General features: G+C 48.5%; 2 protein-coding genes and 1 non-coding gene across 3 annotated transcripts; 1 reads left to right on the plus strand and 2 right to left on the minus strand.

The window, feature by feature from the left end:
- The first annotated feature begins 784 nt into the window (after positions 1-784).
- Positions 785-901, plus strand: LOC136468339 (U5 spliceosomal RNA). The gene has a single exon (XR_010761842.1). It is a non-coding gene; the product is annotated as a U5 spliceosomal RNA (small nuclear RNA).
- A 2,186-nt stretch (positions 902-3,087) lies between these two features.
- On the minus strand, positions 3,088-5,116 carry LOC136464026 (VAN3-binding protein-like). The gene is made up of 3 exons (XM_066462993.1): positions 4,297-5,116; positions 3,657-4,197; positions 3,088-3,572 (listed from the first exon to the last, which is right to left on the minus strand). Exons 1-3 carry the CDS (start codon positions 4,588-4,590, stop codon positions 3,229-3,231), a joined length of 1,179 nt encoding a protein of 392 aa, XP_066319090.1. The 5' UTR covers positions 4,591-5,116; the 3' UTR covers positions 3,088-3,228.
- A 10,915-nt stretch (positions 5,117-16,031) lies between these two features.
- Positions 16,032-17,212, minus strand: LOC136464027 (aquaporin TIP2-1). The gene is made up of 2 exons (XM_066462994.1): positions 17,008-17,212; positions 16,032-16,899 (listed from the first exon to the last, which is right to left on the minus strand). The coding sequence occupies exons 1-2, from the start codon at positions 17,132-17,134 to the stop codon at positions 16,277-16,279; spliced, it is 750 nt and encodes a 249-aa protein (XP_066319091.1). The 5' UTR covers positions 17,135-17,212; the 3' UTR covers positions 16,032-16,276.
- Positions 17,213-20,213: the final 3,001 nt, after the last annotated feature.

Raw genomic sequence — 20,213 nt, forward strand, 5'->3', positions numbered from 1 at the left:
GGGACTAGAGAAACATTTAGTCTCGGTTGGTAGCTTCAACCGGGACTAAAGGTCCCTGCCCAACGGCTACTGCGGCAGACTTTTGCTATAGGGGACCTTTAGTCCCGATTGGAGCTATCAACCAGGACTAAAGGTTAACTTTTACTCCCGATTGATCCCTCCAACCAGGAGTAAAAGTCTACTCCCGGTTGGAGGGACCAACCGAGAGTAAAAGTTAACCTTTAGTCCCGGTTGGTAGCTTCAACCGGGACTAAAGATCCCCTACAGCAAAAACATGTTACAGTAACTGTTGAGCAAGGACCTTTAATCCTGATTGAAGCTATCAACCGGGACTAAAAGTCTACTCCCGGCCAGCAGTTCGTTCATCTTGATTAAACCCAAACCATCGACAGTTTTACGAGGGCCAGTATACGGTATGGACCAGTATACGATACGGACCAGGACCAGCCATGGCAGGAGGTACTGTTGCTTCTGAACAACACCACAGAGGCCAGAGTCCAGATGCCAGACCCACCCACCAGCAATCCAGCATCATGTGTCAGTCACCAGACGCATCTAGTGGGCCACAGAAGGTAAGAAAGCGGCCCATGATTTCCAAGCGAATGAATGTGGCCGGCCTATTACAGAACCGAGTCTGAGCCGAATGGTAAGGTGAGGAGTCGTTCGTTGCGCTGCTGCTACTGCTGCTGCTGCGAGGAGATAGCACCACATCTGTAGCGTAAAGAGGAGGCGGAGCACAGACTGGCTACATAACAAGGGACAGGTGCACCGATTCAAGGCGCGCAGCTGCGTGGTGAGCACAAAGCGAATTATTCTGTCGCCTTTTACTAAAGAATACCGTGTGCACGCCACAATAAGCAGCATACACTAATTTTTAGAGGGTGCCATCTTTATAAGGCCGCCACAATAAGCAGCATACACTAATCTTTAGAGGGTGCCATCTTTATAAGGCTTTGTTTAGATTATAAATTTTTACAATTTGGATATTGTAGTATGTTTTATTTGTATTTGATAAATTTTGTCTGGTCATGGACTAACTAGACTTAAAAAATTTATCTTATGATTTATAACTAAATTGTGTAATTAGTTACTTTTTTATCTATATTTAATGTTCCATGCATGTGTTTAAAAATTGATATGATGGAGAGAAAGTGAAAAAACTTAGAACTTTGAGGCAATCTAAACAAGGCGGGAGGTGCCCAACAAATTAAAGTTAAAACAAAATATTTATATTATTAAATTAATAAATATGTTTAGTAAATTCAAAGTTCTCTTTAAATATGTTAATAAATTCAAAAATTTTACATTAAATATTATTAGTAATGTAGAATGCGTATTTGAAAACCAAAATGAATTATCAATTGAAAATAGAAATAAAAAAAATCTTTAGTCTCATGGTCGGCCCATGTGGCTAGGTCAGGCCTCTTTAGTCTCGGTTGGTATTATCAACGGTGATTAACTTTTAGAGCATCTCTAAGAGTTTGTCAAATTTTACTTAGCAAATCTTGTGATTTGCCAACTCCTAAAATTATATGCCAAGTAAAAAAATAATCCATCTCCAAGAGTTTGGTATTTTTGACTTGGTAAAATAAAAAAACCCGTTAACAAAACGAAGAGCCCCGCTAAGAAACGAAGAGCCCCGGATGCCAAGCCGTATACGCGCACGGAGGGAAGATTTGCCAAGTTGCTATTGATGCCAAACTGTTGGAGGCTATTTTTTTTTTGTTTTGCCAAAATTATATAGATGCCAAGTTGAGATAGCAAACTCTTGGAGATGCTCTTAGTTCCGGATGAGAAACCCGAGGAACCTTTTAGTCCCAGATTCGTGCTCTCGATTGGAAAACCGTGACTGAAAGTGTTTCCCAACCGGGAGTACAGCTTGTTTCTGTACCAGTGACACAACAACACAACAACCGTATTGCGACGACACCATGCCACACGACCGTGCAGCGGCTGCACCGGCGTAGTGCTCGTGTGCACGCGAGCCTAGGGCACAGCTCGGCCGAACCGATGCGCAGCACGTGCGGCGATGAGACCGCCATCGGCAAGGTCACACGCTGTGCATGCGTGCGACAGCGCGAGCACCCACGCGCGACGCCGCACACCCGAACACGGTGACCATGCACAGTCCGAACGGATGCCCTAGGTGACGTGCACGTATTTTAAAGCGCGTCTAAAAACTAACCTAACACAGTTGTAGTTAAACTACCTCGACCATGCTAACGAGGGTACATAAGTCTACCATTAGAAGCAAAAACACAGCATTGACCTTTAGTTAGATTTTTCAGAATTAATTTACCATCATGGCATTGTCACACTGTTTTCAAACTTAAAATTTTACCCTAAGTCTTGAGGTTAATTTGACTTTAAGTTTCATTTCCAAACCATTAGAAATACTAGCTTGTCATATTATTTTTTACAGCAAGAGTTGTATTGTCATTTATAAAGTTTGTACTTCAAACTTTATTTAACTATCACACACATATTCTATAGTATTTTTGCTTAATAAAAATTAATTTTTAACCCTACTTAATATACATGAACTATCGAATCAACATTGATTTAACATTTTTATTGGTTATTTTAGGCTACAAGAAATTTATCAACATCTTCTATCGCATGCATTATTATATAAACACGGTGCTTCTGACATGATTTAGTAATTGGTTTAGGGCGTAACACCGAGGGTGTTACATTTTCCACACCTAACCTTGGTCAGAAATGTTGATATTATTTTTCATAAACTTAATAAAACAGAAAAAATTGACTCAGTCTAAGGTATCGTTCGGCTTGCTGAAACTTGGCTGAATTGGCTGAAAAATACTGTTCTGACTGAATTGTTGTGAGAGAAAAATACTGTTTCGGCTGAAAAAATAAGCTGAATAGTGTGGATTATAAGGTAAGCCAAACGGAACCTAACTTGTAGTTGTATTTTATTTTATTTTATTTTGTTTTTATTTTTTACGAGGAGGTAGTACTTGAGACAATAACTTGACCTGGGAGAACGGATTTGTGGAGAGTAATGAAAGGTGACTGATTACGTACACCAGAAATAAACAGTATATGGAGAGTTGGAGACTGATTACGTACACCAGCACTTGCTGTTCATATTACCTTCCCAGGAAAAAGCAAAAACTACAATTCTGCACATTATTCTGCAAATCGCACCTCGATTTGTCCCTGCGTAAAAACCGAGTGGACAAACGGGGTCAGAGTTACACGCCAGATTTACACGACCAAACTTAAGATGCGAGCAGTCCCGCCGGCCACCTGCCGGATCAGGTTCTTCACCGCCTCCACCCAGTCCTGCCTCTGTGCCCTGCTTTCGCACTGGAACTCGAGCAGGCCCTGCGCCGTCCTCAGCCCGAAGTGGCACGTCTCCGGCGCCGAGCTTTGCACGCCGCCACCCTCGCCCTCGTGCGCCGGCCACGCCGGTATGTCGTCGTAGACGCCGTAGACGACGCCCTTCTTCTTCTTGGAGAAGGCGCCGCCGATGTGCTTGCTCTTCAGCTTGACTATCACCTGCGACTTCTTGTTGATGTACGCGGCCACTTGCTTCCAGTGCAGAGCGCCTGTGGAAAGAGCAGTTCGGCTTGATTCAGATTCTAGCCCAAAGCTGTCAGCTTGTAACGTGGCGAACAAAAATGGCTGCTTGCCTTTACGGTTTCGTTTGAGGAGCGCCCCTTCCTTGCACCAGACGTCGGTGCGGCAGCTGCCGCCGGCCTTCTCGTACGGCGCCACGGCCGCTCTGCTCCTCGCCTCCCGCTGCGCCCTATGCCTCATCGCCGCGGCTCCTCTGAGAGCCGTGGCCGCTGCGGCGGTGAGGGTCAGCAGATCCCCGGGGCTCCGCACGTCCACTGCGGCCTCCACGGCGGACGCCACCTGGTCGTGGTCGGCCCCGGCGAGCTCGGCGATCTCGACGCAGTGCGACGCCAGCAGCTGCGTCGCGGACGCCAGCGCGCTCTCCATCCTGGCGCCGTCAACGTCCGTCTCGGGGCCCGCGGTCGCGGCGCCCGCGGCCACGGCGGCGACCGCGGCCGCCATGCTCGCCACGGAGACCGCGGCGTGCACGCGCGCCCGCTCGGCGCGGGCCTTGTCCACCTTGCTGCTCGCGTCCCAGTGGTGGAACCACTTCCCGATCGCGTGGACCGTGTGGTGGACCTGGTGCGCGGAGATTGCGCTCCTGCTCCTGAGGGTCTGCAAACGCAAATCGCGCAATACAATCAATCCATTGATTCAGCTGCACTGGCAGCATAGCAGAGACGCACGGAATGATTCGATGAGATCGATCCTTACGCGCTTGCGAGGGCTGATGTTGGTGCCGGAGGCGGCGGCGAGCGCGAGCGTCTCCGGCATGAGCATCCCGGACAGGCGGTCGACGACGAAGTTGGAGCTCCGCCTCCCGCCGACGCCGCCGGCCAGCACCTTGGAGATCTCCGACGCCGACACGCTCCACGACCGCGACAGGAACTCCATGGGCTCCATCGGCATCTGCGGCGACTGCAAAGCCAGAGGCCCCGCCCCGGCGCCGCCGTCAGTGAGCAGCAGGTGATCCCTCCTCTTCATCTTCATCAACAAGTGCCCCTCCATCTTGAGTTCCTCGCCACCCCCTCGACGACCGTTGCCTTGACCGTAGGTAGTATCGCACTGTTCTTCGTGTTGTATTCCGTCGCGTCCGGCCGGTGCTGCCACCTCGCCGCCTATTTATCATCGGGCTCGCGGCTCGGCCGCGCGGAGGCGGTGCGGCGGAGGCAGGCAGACACGGAACACGGGGGAAACGCTGCGTGGGCGGCAGGAAACACCAAGGCTTCGGTCCCTGACGCCGCTGCCGCCCCTGTCGCGCAGATCGAGCGACACGTAGACACTAGACAGTGTGGCATTGCTTTCGGTGTGGTCATTGCCGCGCGCGTACGCTGCACCGGCGGGAGACAGGCGCGTCGGGGTTTGTCGGCGTCGCGGCATATAAAACGTATGCTAGGGGATGAAATCTGAAATCTCCTCGGACTCGTGAGCCCGCCAGTGTACATTCGGTGCTAGTTTATTCGTACCGGTGGGTCTCACGCCGAGCTTGTCGGAGCAAGCGGACACGAGTCAGGACGTCTGGACCTGGGGTGCGGATCGGTGGACACGGGGGTACATAGAGTATTAAAGGTAGATTAATTATGAAACTAATTGCATAGTTTGTGACTAATTTACGAGACGAATTTTTTAAGCCTAATTAGTCTATGATTTGACAATGTTTTGCTACAGTGAACATGTGCTGATGGCGGATTAATTAGGCTTAAAAAATTCGTCTCGCGGAGTAATGACGGATTATGTAATTTGTTTTTTTATTAGTATCCGAACAGCCCATGTAATATCATTTCGACACACCTCCTAAATTTTAGTTGCCGGATCTAAACACCCTTACCGCGCGTCTGTACTGTGCACTACCAGAGCCAGAGCACGCCGACCCTGGCAAAAGATGGGAGAGACTAGGGAAGGGGAGATCTAGGACGAGGATACATCTGTATCAGGCTGTGTTTAGTTGGAGGGAAAGTTGGAATTTGGGTATTGTAGCACGTTCGTTTTTATTTGTTAAATAGTGTTCAATCATGGACTAATTAGGCTCAAAATGTTCGTCTCGCGATTTCCAACCAAACTGTGCAATTAGTTTTTTTCGTCTATATTTAATGCTCTATACACGTATCGCAAAATTCGATGTAACAGGTACTGCATCACTTTTTTAGAATTATTTTTGAAATTAAACCCGAGCAATATTTAGGCAAAGGCAAAGCATGCTGCCGGCCACAGTTCTAGCACAACAATATTGTCGTACTAGAAGAGTGTCGCCAGGAATAGACGTCTCATGCCTAGGTGCTGAGCAAGGTCCAAGACATGGCCTGATCACGACATCACAAATACAGTGCAGACGAAGAGCCTTGGCAGGGCTGCAGGGGCTTCAGGGCTCCTGCAGGAGCTTCAGCTTCGGCTCATACAGGAGCTGTGTCAAACGTCTGTTTTAGAAAGAGCTTCGTATGGGGAGCCAGTCAAGAGCCGGAGCTATTTTTTGTGAAGCCTAAAAAACGAGCTTCGCGTGGCTCCTTGCTATGGGTTTATATTGTCTAATGCGAGGAGCCGTTTTGCTAAATGTTTTTCAGAACGGTTTTAGCTCCTTCAAAGGAGCTACCCTTCAGAAGAGCCAGAGCCGAAACTAATTTCAGAAAAGTCAGACCCTGCCAAACTGGCCCGAAGTAATCCAACGCGGAGCACAGACAGGTGCTAAAACATGCTGCTACTGCATTACGTTAACGGGCCCGAAGGTCCTAGTGCGGGGTGGGCTACTAAACATTGAACGATCATTTGACACTTCAGCGGTGCCGGGCCGCGCGGCTCACGGAGCGACGAGGCCGGGAGCACCAGCGCCGCAAGGGCCGCACCGGCCATCGGGCCGGCCCACTACACAGCCCAGTCTTCCTGTTCCTGCCGAAGTGCCGAACGGCGGACCCGGGGCCCGGGGGGGGTCGCACGCCCCGTGCGCCGTGAAACGTCGTCACCGCCTCCAGGATCGACGCGCCGAAACGCGGCATGTCCACGGCGACCCTCGTTGTCCTCCAAAAGCACACTGGTGGCAATGCACGTTGCTGCCCCAAAATTAAATCGCATTGTCCGCATCCTACAATGTCAGCAATCAACATTCCCTCAGGGGCAACCACTGTCCAATGTCAAGCTCAATCTTGCTGCTTTCGCTCCACTCATCTGTAAAGTGGACCGCCGGATAGCTAGATGGCAGGCTGCCCTTCTGAACCATCAAGGAAGGCTTGTCCTGATCAACTCAGTGCTAGATGGCTTGGTCAATTACATCATGCAAGCTCTGGCTCTACCGCCAGGAATAATCTCGGCAATTGACAAGCGACGCCAGGCATTCTTATGGACGGGCACTGACAAAACCAGCGGTGCCAAATGCTTGTTCAGTTGGGAGATTGCCCAAAAGCCAAACACCTTGTTCGTTTGTGCTTGTTTGGCTTATAAGCCGTACTTTTTCAGCCAATGAACATTATTTTTCTCTCACACCATATCAGCCAGCAATACTTTCGGTCATAACTTATCAGCCAAACAAGCTCAAACGAACAGAGCGGAAGAAGGAAGGTGGTCATGGTGTGCGAGATTTAGCTGTACAGAATGCGTGCCTCCTTCTTAAGCTGCTGCATCGCCTACACCATCCTGATGACTCGGCATGGGCTACCTGGGCAAGAAGGAGCAATGATCTCGTCACCTTAAATGGCTCTGGGGACGGCAACCACTGGGAAGGACTCAAAGCACTGCTTCCGGCTTACAGATGCATCACCAGTGTCCGGATCGGTGACGGCAGTTCCACTTCGTTCTGGTGGGACTCCTGGCTAGGTGACTATACTCTGGCTGCTAAATTCCCATGTCTCCTAAGCCACTCCTCCAACCCGGACGTCTCCGTCCGCCAAGCAATGCAAATGGGTATCTCCAACAATTTGATGACACGCCTGTCGCCACAGGCTACAAGTGAGTTGTCTCAGGTCCAGCTCCTACTTCACCCTATTACACTGTCCCAGCAACATGATATGAGGTCATGCAAATTTGCTCCTACACCATGCAAGTTTGACACTGCGAGCATTTATAGAGCAGCGACTCACTCTGGGGAATGCAGCAAGATCCATGCCTTTGTCAGGAACAGCAGGGCACCGCCAAGGGTCCGCTTCTTTGGCTGGCTTCTTATGCGCGACTGCATCCAGTGCCGTGCCAACCTCTACACCAAACATGCCCTCGATGACGACATCTGCGAACTCTGTAGACAAGATGCAGATGTTGGTTAGGGTCAAGACCTCGGAGTAGATCTAGCGGGTGATTTCACTTGCATTTGGGATAAAGCAACCTAGAACATGTACTGGACAAAGAGAGAGAAGAAAGGATCAGAGAGGAGAGGTGTTACCGACCATCGGTGGGCTTGGCGGAGGAGGAAGCCATGGACGGTGTAGGTGAAGGGGTGGCAGTGACGTCTCGGCGGCAGTGTAGACGACAGACGTGGCACAGAGGCGGCGATGGAGCTTCCCGTCGCCATCAGCGCCCCCTCTCGATCGGACTAGGGTTTGTAGGTGGGGTTTGTGGCGGCGGTGAACCTCGTACCTCGAGCCCCGGCACCCCACCTCCTTTTATATGGCGCTGCGCGATGGGGCCCACCAACCATGAATTAGTTGGGCGCCCCCGATCAGGGCGCGGGATCAAGGCCCGACTCGGTCGTTGGACTGAGTCAGAGGAGATCAACCTAATATTCTCCCCCTTGATATCAACTTATGACTTAAACTTAAAATATTTATCTATTTTCCCATTCCATCGCAGATTAGCGCATAGAGCGTCATCACAACGGTTAGTACCGTTAGATTAACGACTACAATACACCTTTATGTTTTGAAACAGATTCTCAACTAGGCTCTTATTGTCCAGGGATCATAGACTTTCCCGTAAACCCATGCTAGCTAAGTGTTCTCTGAACACATTGGGTGGTAAGCCTTTTGTAAGCGGATCCGCGAGCATTTTCTTTGTACTTGTATGCTCGAGACTAATAGAATGATCCCGGACTATGTCTTTCACAACATAGAACTTTATGTCAATGTGTTTGACAGCACCACTTGACTTATTGTTGTGAGCATAACATATTGTTGGCTCATTGTTGCAGTACAACTTGAATGGTCTATGAATGATGTCGACCACTTTTAACCCGGAAATAAATTTCTTTAGCCAATTCACCTGCCCTGTGACCTCATAACAAGCTACAAACTCAGCATACATTATGGATGATGTAGTGACGGTTTACTTGGAGCTTTTCCATGACATAGCTCATCTTGCGAGAGTAAATACATAGCCTGATGTGGACTTTCAATCATCTACAACACGGACTTCTGATCACCTAATCTTTCATTGCACGGTGGCAAAGGAATTTTGGGACCACCTTGGATGGCAGGGAATGCCGCTCCCTTCAGTTCAACAGCTCTGGGAAATGCCCAGGCCTCCTATAAGGAAAATGGACCCTAGGCCCATTTACTTTGATTTTGGTGTTTGATGATCAACACAACTAAATTGGACTAATGTGTTTGCTAGTGTCTATTTTATAGTCAAATAGGATGCAACACAGACTTGGACGAACTTTGGAACATGAAGAAATTGATCAACACTCAAGAGAAGACATTGGAGGAGGTGTTGACAGCTTAGGAGAGAAGCAAAGAGTCCAAGACACGAAGATGACGAAGCCCCGATGAAGAAACGCGAAGAAACAGCAAGAGGGGGCATCGTCTTGGTCACCACCCTAGGCATGGTGGTGCACCGCCAGGGGGTGGCGGTGCCACCAAACAGAGGGCTGCTGCAGCTGGAAGGAGAGAGGGGCACCGGACAGCAACATGTGCACCGCCCTGGTCACCGCCATGGGGTGGCGGTGCATCGGACAGGGGGTGGTGGTGCCACTGCCCTAAAATTGCAGAGAGCAGCAAAGGGGGACTCGGTCACCGCCCTCAGGGTGGCGGTGCACCACCCTAGTGAACAGTACCTCAATGGTCGGCCTATCAGTGAGCAACGGCTAGTCCACGTGGCAGTCACCGCCCTATTCGGTGCCTGGCACCGCCCTATCCGGTGACCACGCAGAGAAAAGGATCTCGGCCACAATGGCTAGTTTTGACTTGGGGGCTATAAATACTTGCCCCAACCGGCCATTTGATGTGGGCGAGGGCTGAGAAAAGATAGGAGGGTGTTGCTACAGCTCATTTGTGCTCTCCATATGCATAGAGCTTAAAAATCACTTGTTGGTTAGCATAGGTGCTTTGCGAAGTGCTTAGGTGAGTTAGACCACGCTCATATGCGCTTGCTCTAGGTTTAGGTCTAGTTGTTAGTGAGGTTTGCATACCTCTAAACCCAAGGTGCTTGCGCGCACCGTATTTGTACTCGGCGGGGCTTGTAGTCTTGCGAGACCACAACAACTGCGTTTGTGGTGTAACCGTCACCGTGTACCGAAGGGAACAAGGCCTGCGGTGGTTCGACCGAAAGCTTGATAGTGAAGAAAGAGGGGGGCGGTCCTGGAGAGGCTTGCCGGAAGGCTCACCGGAGACCCACTTGCACGTGGGGAAGGCCCGGGGCTATCCATGGAGTTACCCGACCGGGAGCTTAGCCCTTACGAGGGATTCCTTGCGAGGGGCTCCAACGAGAACTAGGAAAAAGCTTGAGCGCTTCTCGATACCTTGGTAAAAATACCATAGTCATCGACGAGAGTTTGCATCTCTACCTCATCTTTACCTTTCGCATTTATATTGCTACCTGGTGTGTACTTTACTTTCCTAACTTAGTTGATAGGCTAGTCGATAGGATTAGAACCTAGGTTGCATAACTCTTTTGCGGTAGAGATAGCAACACACTTAGCAAAATCATAGTTGCACATTTAGATAGATTACTTTCTTGCATAGGTTTTGCTAAGGTAGAATTTAGGGGCCATAGTTAGAAGTAGATTTTTAAGTTGCCTAATTCACCCCCCTTCTTAGGCATTATGGTCCCCTATAAGTGGTATCAGAGCCAGTTGGCTTAATTTGGACCTTTGGCTTTACCGCCATTGAGCCGACGCTATTTAGAGTGGTTGTGATGGATATCTCTAGGCTTCTGTACTTTGACAGCACTAATTCCTCTGCTATAAAGCTAGAATGGCTTGTTACCTTGAGGCGGTAGATTTGGATGTTTGGAGAGTCACTCGTGACGGGATGAAAGCCATTAAGAATCCAGATAAATTCACAAAGAGTGAAGAAAAAGATATTCATTTCAATACTTGTTTGAATCTTTTTGCATGGATGTGTTTAACCAAGTGTTCACTTTAAATACGACACATGAAATTTGGTTAAAATTACAAGAGCTCCATGACGGCACAAGTAATGTCCGTGAGCAAAAACATTGCCTAGCTCAACAAAGTTATGATTCTTTTGAAACGAAGATGATGAGCTTGTTTGTGATATGTATTCACGTTTGAATCTAATTATCAATGAGCTCAATTCTATAGGATTAACGAAACTAGGTGATACGGACATCATGAGGAAGATCATCTCCGTGCTACCACAAAAGAAATATACAAGCATCATCACCATCCTTCATAACATGGAGGATTTGAGCACCATGACTTCGGCCATAGTTATTGGCAAGATAGTGGTATTTGAGATGTCATGTAAGATGGGTCATGAAGAAGCCTCTTCATCAAGCAAAGGCAAAGCTCTCGCTTGTAGTGAGCATAAGAAGATGATGGGCAAGCAAGTTGAGACAAGCTCAAGCTCCTCAAGTGATGATGATCAATCTTCCTCCTCCACCTCCGACCTTAATGAAGAATCAATTAAACTTATCAACAAGATGAAGAACATGATCCAATGGCTCAATGTCAAGGGTGTGTCTATCCAAATTCAAGATTTTATTTTTACCAATCAAAGAAATGAGCAAAGAAAGAAAGAATGCTATGGATGCGACAAGTTGGGGCACTTTATAGAAATTTGTCCAAACAAGCCCACACTCAAGACAAAGAAAAAGGCATGCAAGGACAAAGCCCTCACATCAATAAAGTTATGGGATGATTCTTCAAGTGAAAAAGAAGACCATCATAAGAGACGGGGATACAAGACTCATCATCAAGCACTTCACGAGTGTGCCTTATGCCTTTTCCATGCATTATATAGATTAAACTCCCTTGTGCATTAATTTGCCTTTTTGCATATATTTCACCCCCCATCATATGTATGCATATATTTAGGGGGAGTTTAGTCTATATAATGTGAGAGTCAAATTTTGTGACCTATTCCACTCCACATACAAAGGATTACAAAGTTTGACTCTCCCTTATACTACTAATGTCTTCCTTTTCGGTGTTTGATTCCAAAGGGGGAGAATTTGTAGAACCAAAAGCAAGTCCAATCATAATAATTTACAAGTGGTAATGGTCCAAGATAGAGAGAATAGTGAATTATGGAGTTAGGGGGAGACTTAAATCCATAATGCCACATGGGGACATTTGCAAGGGCAAGATAAGTTTTCACAAGTGGTATCTTTTTGCATCATATAAACTTGCCTTTGCATTGCATCCTAGCAAATAGATAGTTTTTAAATTTTTGCATCTATTATTATTTGTTTGCTTTGGTCATGTTGTCATCAATCACCAAAAAGGAGAGATTGTAAAAAAAATGGACCCTAGGCCCATTTACTTTGATTTTGGTGTTTGATGATCAACACGACCAAATTGGACTAATGTGTTTGCTAGTGTCTATTTTATAGTCAAATAGGATGCAACGCGGACTTGGACCAACTTTGGAATGTGAAGATATTGATCAACACTCAAGATAAGACATTGGATGAGGTGTTGACAGCTTAGGAGAGAAGCAAGGAGTCCAAGACACGAAGACGATGAAGTCTCGATGAAGAAATGCGAAGAAATAGCAAGAGGGGTCACCACCCTAGGCACGGCGGTGCACTGCCAGGGCGTGGCGGTGCCACCAAACAGAGGGCTGCTGCAGCTAGAAGGAGAGGGGGGCACCAGACAGCAACGTGTGCACTACCCTGGTCACCGCCATGGGGTGGCGGTGTACCGGACAAGGGATGGCGGTGCCACTGCCCTAAAATTCCAAAGAGCAGCGAAGGGGGACTCGGGCAGCGACCAGGTCACCGCCCTCGGTGAACAGTACCCCAACGATCGGCCTATTAGTGAGCAACGGCTAGTCCATGTGGCAGTCACCGCCCTGTCCGGTGACCATGCAGAGAAGAGGATCTCGGCCAGAACGGCTAGTTTTGACTTTGGGGCTATAAATACTTGCCCCAACCGGCCATTTGAAGTGGGAGAGAGAGGTGATGGAAGATAGAAGGGTGTTGCTACACCTCATTTGTGCTCTCCACATGTATACAGCTTAAAGATCACTTGGTGATTAACGTAGGTGATTTACGAAGTGCTTAAGTTAGTTAGATCACGCTCATATGCGCTTGCTCTAGGCTTAGGTCTAGTTGCTAATGAGGTTTGTATACCTCTAAACCCAAGGTGCTTGCGCGCACCATGTTTGTACTCGGCGGGGCTTTTAGTCTTGCGAGACCACACCAACTGTGTTTGTGGTGTGGCCACCATCGTGTACCGAAGGGAACAAGACTCGTGGTGGTTCGGCCGGAAGCTGATAATGAAGACGGCGGGAAGCGGTCCGAGAGAGGTTTGCCGGAAGGCACACCGGAGACCCACTTGCGCGTGGGGAAGGCCCAGGGCTATCCACGGAGTTACCCGACCGGGAGCTTGGCCCTTGCAAGGGATTCCTTGCGAGGGCTCCAACGAGGACTAGGGAAAAGCTTGGGTGTTTCTCGATACCTCGGTAAAAATACCGGAGTCGTCGACGGGAGTTTGCATCTCTACCTCATTTTTACCTTCCACATTTATATTGCTACCTTGGTGTGTACTTTACTTTCATAGCTTAGTTGATAGGCTAGTCGATAGGATTGGAACCTAGGTTGCATAACTCTTTTGCGTCAGAGATAGCAACACACTTAGCAAAATCATAGTTGCACATTTAGATAGATTACTTTCTTGTATAGGTTTTGCTAAGGTGGAATTTATAGGCTATAGTTAAAAGTAGATTTTTAATTTGCCTAATTCACTGCCCTCTTATGCGTCATAGTCCCTACACCTCCCATGATCCCCTCGAAACACTTCAACACCATGATTCTGCTATGCTGCTGGAACATCTGGGATCACAGGCATGATGTTGTCTTCCGCCACCAGCAACCTTGCATACGTCGCCTCTTAGCTGCTTGCAAGGAGGCATGCCGCCTGTGGGGCTGCCGTTTAAAGCAGCAGGATAGACAAATAGTTGATGTTTGGTGCCAAATGTTTGTAATTGTTAGATATAATAAAACAATATAACAACCACGCCTTTGGATACACCTCTGGACACTGGTCAGATAAGAAGGCGAATGACATAAAAAGCAGTGTACATACACGAAAGCGGAGCAGGCATTTGAACTTGGTATTCCATAGACGATGAAGGCTGCGCATCTTATCATAGACATATAACAATGAAAGCAGGTCTTTTGACGGAAAAAATAGATCATAACCAATTGCTTATCTAGTGGGTCTGGTTCATGATGTTGTCTCGGTTTACCAACAACAAAATTACATGATCATGCATAAGGTAACAGACCAGGAACATGGAGCAATGATTTCCTTTTTTTTGTTTATAATGTAAGCACATAAAAATGGAGAAGGTGTGGACATATCTTAAGCGGTAAGAAAGAAACAATAAGGTGGCCATAAAGAATAAATAAGAAAGAAGAAGATTTGGAAAGCAACAAAATAAGCAGCATTACCTCTTTATTAACATAGCTGCACATACAATAGGGAGAACTAAACCTAAAAGATGAATGTAAACTTAGAAGCACCCTAATACTCAACCGTGGTAAACTAACAGGTAAGCTCATCTAGTAACTGCTGCGCAAACATTGCAACATTTGAAAAAGACACTGGGTCCTCATTTGACGCTGCAACGATCAATCTGGCAAGCTGAGCCCCTCTATTAGCAACATGAAACAAATAATGAGCTAGATCTCTATATAATTGCAGGCCATGGATGTTGTAGTCAATAACCAGAAATCCATATATGCTCTGTAAGACTATAAGAGTCTGCAATGCTGCTGCCTCATAGGCGAAATTATCATGTAAAGCATCCTGAGCCCAGAAAAATAGTGTTTTGGAGGTTGTCTGAACTACATTGGCCGTAAGTTCAACCTCTATCCCATATATGTGTTCCACACCGTCACCTATTTCATGTATACAAGCTACATAAGGTAGACAACAGCGGCGAGCAACCTCGCGCAATATACAGAGATAGGAAAAATTGAGGGAGAACATGGTCACAATTTTGAACCAAATCAGCAGGCATAGGAGGCTCGTTCTGAAACAAATCGATTTCGTTGAAACAAAACGATTTCGTTTTATTTCGTTCTGAAACAAATCGATTTCGTTGAAACAAATCGATTTCGTTTTATTTCGAAAACTGATTCACCTGTGGAAAACTACAGGCGTTTTTTGAAAAAAAATTTAGACACACTTCTGGCCGTGGACAGTGCTTCTGGCCGAGGAGCATGCCCCCCTTGTCGGGATAAATACATTAAATCTCTCCCCATCTTCAGTGTAATCTCATTGACTATGGTCTTTGGACCTTTGTAGGTGTCATGGCATCCTCCATCCACTGGTTTACCGGGATGAATGGAAAATTTATTCAGGTGAGGTGAGGCTCTCACCCCTCCGATGACATCTTAAAAAAAAACTCGTTGTCGGCACGGCCTGCGTGGACATCTTCGGTCATCGCTGCCACCTCGGCACGCCCAATGCGGAACGAAATGACCAGGAGAGAAATACATTCTGCGTGCCGACGGGAGGTGTTCCGTTGCCTCGCCGGCGGAGAAGGTGTGGACAGAGGATGGCGGTCGGCACGGCAATGTGGCCACCGATGGCGAAGGCGAACGTGACGGCGGGGTTGGCGACTTGGCGTGGCGGCCAGACGCGTCAGCCGCGATGAATACCCCAACGAAGAGCGCGAAAGCCTGCAGCGGCGAGGCGTCGGATGTCACGTCCGGCGTGAGCATACCTCCAGGGCGCACAACAAAAGTCAAGAAACATGCGATGAGTGGGCCGTAACTCGCAAGACGCAACAAAGCTACGAACGTGCAGAGACGGCGGAGCCAGCGGTGGCGACCACGAAGAGGTACAACCGCGGGGCAAACGGCGAGAAGCACGAACTGCTGCAACCTGCAAGCAGACCATCATCGTGCGGGACAAGAAATCCAGAGGAACTGCGTGCTGGGCTCAAGAATTCCAGAGGAACTGCGTGCTGCTTTGTTCGTTTTAAAAAGGCGAAGACGCGCCCGTGCAATAATGGAAGTTTGCGCGGGTAGTAACCATTGCACGGGCGCGATTGCAACCATCACGATTTGGGGGGCGCAGACGTGGATGAATGAAAACCATAAACGACCCAAGAAATCCATGCATAAACGAAACGAAAATCACTTTCTTTCCACTCCAAGGCGAAAACCGCGGATCGGACGAGATCTTCACATCGATTTTACCCCGAAAAAAAAAGGGAAATGAATACAAAGGACCATGGACGAGACATCATTGACACATACATACAAACCATTTGACGTGGCGAAGAGCAAAGCAAACGACGACGCTGATCGAAACGCTGCGTTCGATGGGTTCAAATTCAAACAATCCAGACGGAGCATGCACTTAGGCGTAGTCCTGGTCGGCGACCTGCTGGTAGGAGCCGCCAATGAAGACGTCGCCGTAGATGAGACCAGCAAGGCCACCGCCGATGAGCGGGCCGACCCAGTAGACCCAGTTGCCCGCGAAGTTGCCCGCGGCGACGGCGGGGCCGAAGGAGCGGGCGGGGTTCATGGAGCCGCCGCTGAAGGGCCCCGCGGCGAGGATGTTGGCGCCGACGATGAAGCCGATGGCGATGGGCGCGATGGTGCCGAGGGAGCCCTTCTTGGGGTCGACGGCGGTGGCGTACACGGTGTACACGAGCGCGAAGGTGATGACGATCTCGAACACCACGCCCTCCAGCTCGCTGATCCCGGACACGCCGTGGGTCGGGATGGCCTTGCCGTGGGTCACGAACTTGAGGAGCAGGCACGCCACGGACGCGCCCAGCAGCTGGGCCGCCCAGTAGAAGAGGCCGGTCAGGATGGTGATGTGGCCGCCCACGGCCAGGCCGAACGTCACGGCCGGGTTCAGGTGGCCGCCGGAGATGTTCGCGGCGATGGAGACGCCCACGAAGAGCGCCAGCGCGTGCGCGATCGCGATCGCCACCAGACCGGCAGGGTCCAGCGCGCCGTCATTGGTCAGTTGCCCTGCACGTGGACGGACAGGTAATTGTTCAGCATCGTTCCATACTTCCATGCATTGAGCCACACAGACAAAGTCAACCATTTGAGCATGGCTGGAACAGTTATACTCACCGTAGGCGATGGCGGAACCGACGCCGGCGAAGACGAAGAGGAGGGTGGCGATGAACTCGGACACGTAGGCCTTGATGGAGGTGGCGCTGAAGGAGTCGCCGACGCTTCCGAACGCGAGCTTCACCATCTTGCTTGAGAGATTGGCGCGGAAGACTTGGCGCTCTGAGCTTGAGAGATTGCTGCTTCACTGATGCGAGGAGTCCAGTCAGCTTAGGCCCCTTTTATACACGCGTCCTGGCGCTCAAGGCTTAATGGGCGGCCTCAACTTGTGGATTAGAGTATTCTGGGCGGTGCGGATTATCGTCACAACATCAAACATTTCAATTACAACTATAGGAATATACTACCTTATTCCATGATTGGCACTAGCTATAGCTAGCCCGGCCGAGTAGGCGCACCAAGCTTTGTTCAGATGTCTGTTGCTATTATGAACTTTTTATGGAGTGTCCATGTGAGGATACACCAAAGCAATGAGCCAATGACAATACTAAAGGGCAAAGCCGCTAATTGGAAGATATGCTTTCTCATGTGTAACACTTAAATATTTTGTTAATGGTACATTTGAACGGCTGCAAGTGTCAGATGGGCTGTCATTTGGAGGATATGTTATCTCAACGTTTATGTAGTTGGGCATTGTATTTTTATTTTTCTTCTGAAATTTAGAAGTCATGTTCTTGCAGATGCTTGGGAATTTGTCAGTTGGTCAATCAGGAAACAAAGCATAAGAGTAAAGAGTTTCATTTCAAATGCAGTCCCGTTTCTCTGTTTGTGCAAGTGCAACACGAGAGAGAAAAGTTTTAGCACTTTTGCGTGATTTAGTGTTTCACTTCGTTGTAAACACATGCTTGACCATAGGCTTTCGCTCCTTCTGAGAGGCATGCATGACAGTGTTTAGCTCGAAGACTTTTGTTCTGTAGCAAGTCGTATGGCTGATAATCATTGCTCTCCAATGGTGGGAACTTGCATCCATCGTCATCGGTGCTCTTTTCCCAGCCTGCCTGTCCAATCAGCTTTGCCTGCCATTCTAGACACTTCGGGACGATGATGGTGACGTGGACCAAATGAGCACTCTTCATTTTGAAGTCGGTGGCTGCAAGGATATTAAACCCATTACGTTTGCATCAGTACAGCAATTGAAAACCACGACAATATGATAGTACTGCATGCTGCCATAGGTGGCAACGACTTCACCATATGATTAGCTAGGACCAAGCCTTTTGGTACCTTCTTCTGGTATTCTTTAACAACTGAATATAAAATGTAGCTAAAGCTAAGTAGTATTCCCCTTTTGATTTCAAGGAGGGGTTCTAAGCTTCTGGTGGTGAAAACATGAAACCTGTGACTGATAAGCCTAAGTAAAATAGCATTAGCATGCATGATGCATACAACAGAGTCGGGAGTTAGCAGTAAAAGGGTGATTTCTTTACCTTAATAACAAGAAAACTTGACTACTTAGTCTTTTGACCATCAACAACAGCTTTCACTACTACAGAAAAGGGAAACACTGCCGGTTCCTAAAGGCCTATTACCGCCGGATTTGCAACCGGCACTGGGAAAGCGGCAGTGATGTCCCTGGCTTACCACTGCCGGTACTTCACCTGTCAGTGATAGGCTTTAAAAAAACAAAAACAAAAAAGAATACAGCAAGCAAGCATGCTCGCTGGAGCATGCTCGTTACTGCCGACGCCGCTCCATCACAGACAAAGGAGGAGGGGTTCAACACATCACAAATCAACTCAACCACAAATCGATTCGTACATCACAAGGAGAAGGGTTCAACACATTACAAAATAGAAGGATTGGGAAGGATTCATACATCACAAATTCAGTACATCACAGACAAAGAAGGATTCATACATCACAAAAGAAGAACGATGCAGATGTTCATGGGATTGGGAAGGAATACACCTGGTCATGGGTCCGTCACCAGGCGCACCTTCTTCCTCCTTGTCGCCGCTGGATCTGGATCCACCTCCATCGGGCACCAGCACTGCGGATTCGGGCGAGGGTCTTAGGCATAGCGGAAGCACACCTCAGTGGCGGCCTCGATCCGTCACTCGTCGCCGACGAGGTAGTCTCGCCCCTCTTGGCGAAACAGGCGCGGGTCGACGGCGAGGTAGTCGCGCCCCTCCCGGCGAACAGGCGTGGGTCGACGGCGAGGTGTCGCGCCCCTCCCGGCGGAATAGGCGCGGGTCGACGGTGACGGAGATGGCGAAGCCCTCAGAGCGGAGGTAGACGGCGCGGGAAGGGGGAGGGGCTAGCGACGAGGGAGGTCCAGCGGGGGAGGAGCGAGCGGCGCGACGGAGGTCCAGGCGGGGGAGGAGAAGTATGCGGAGAGAGAACAGATAGAGGTGTGGACTGGATGGATGTGAGTTTGGAGTTAACCGGGATACATAAATTTTTTGGGTTCGACTGTGGATCAGTGCCGGCTGGCACTACAGCCCGACAGTGATAAACATCAATGCTGGATTGTACTAGCAACCAGCAGTGATAATATCTATCACTGTCGGTTGGTATAAAATTCCAGCAGCGATAGACTTTTTCCTTATTAACTGGCAGTGATGTATTTATTAGTGTCGGTTTTAAAATTCCGACAGTGATATAACCGGCAGTGATTGCTTATTCTGTAGCAGTGTTTGGTGTTCTGAGTTCAAACATGAAGATCCTCGAGATCCTTTTCCTTTTCCTTTTTGCTAACATCTAATGTGTCAGGCAAGCCGTCTTACCCATATACGGGGAGTGGGCAAGGTTTTTGCTTTTGTCATGCTCAACTCATCCAAATTTAACAAACGCTTGAACTTATTAGTCGGCTTATCAGTTTGAATATACAGTATTTTTCACTCACAACAAATCAGCTTCAGCCGACTTTAATATCAGCCGAACAGGCCCATTCCGTGACAACAGCCACTTGGAACCTGCAACACCCACACGTTTTTTTGTAATGCAGTGGTTAGCACTTTTAGACCATGATTAGTGGCTCCTAGCCACTACAATTTCCGGAGGTTAGGTTTCCTGTCCTAATGTCCTGCCCTCAGTATTATTCAGATGACGACGCATCCGGCCGTGCCAGGCTGCTGTTAACAACACTCCAATTGTTGTTCACCTTATCGCTTTATGTGTTCAAAATGATTGAGAAGGCACGTCTGCAATTGAGGATTTGGAATCTTTCAGCACATGACTGGCACATCAAGGTCCAGTTGGCCGAA

Source organism: Miscanthus floridulus, chromosome 7 (genome assembly GCF_019320115.1).
Source record: "Miscanthus floridulus cultivar M001 chromosome 7, ASM1932011v1, whole genome shotgun sequence".
NCBI classification, from domain to species: Eukaryota; Viridiplantae; Streptophyta; class Magnoliopsida; order Poales; family Poaceae; genus Miscanthus; species Miscanthus floridulus.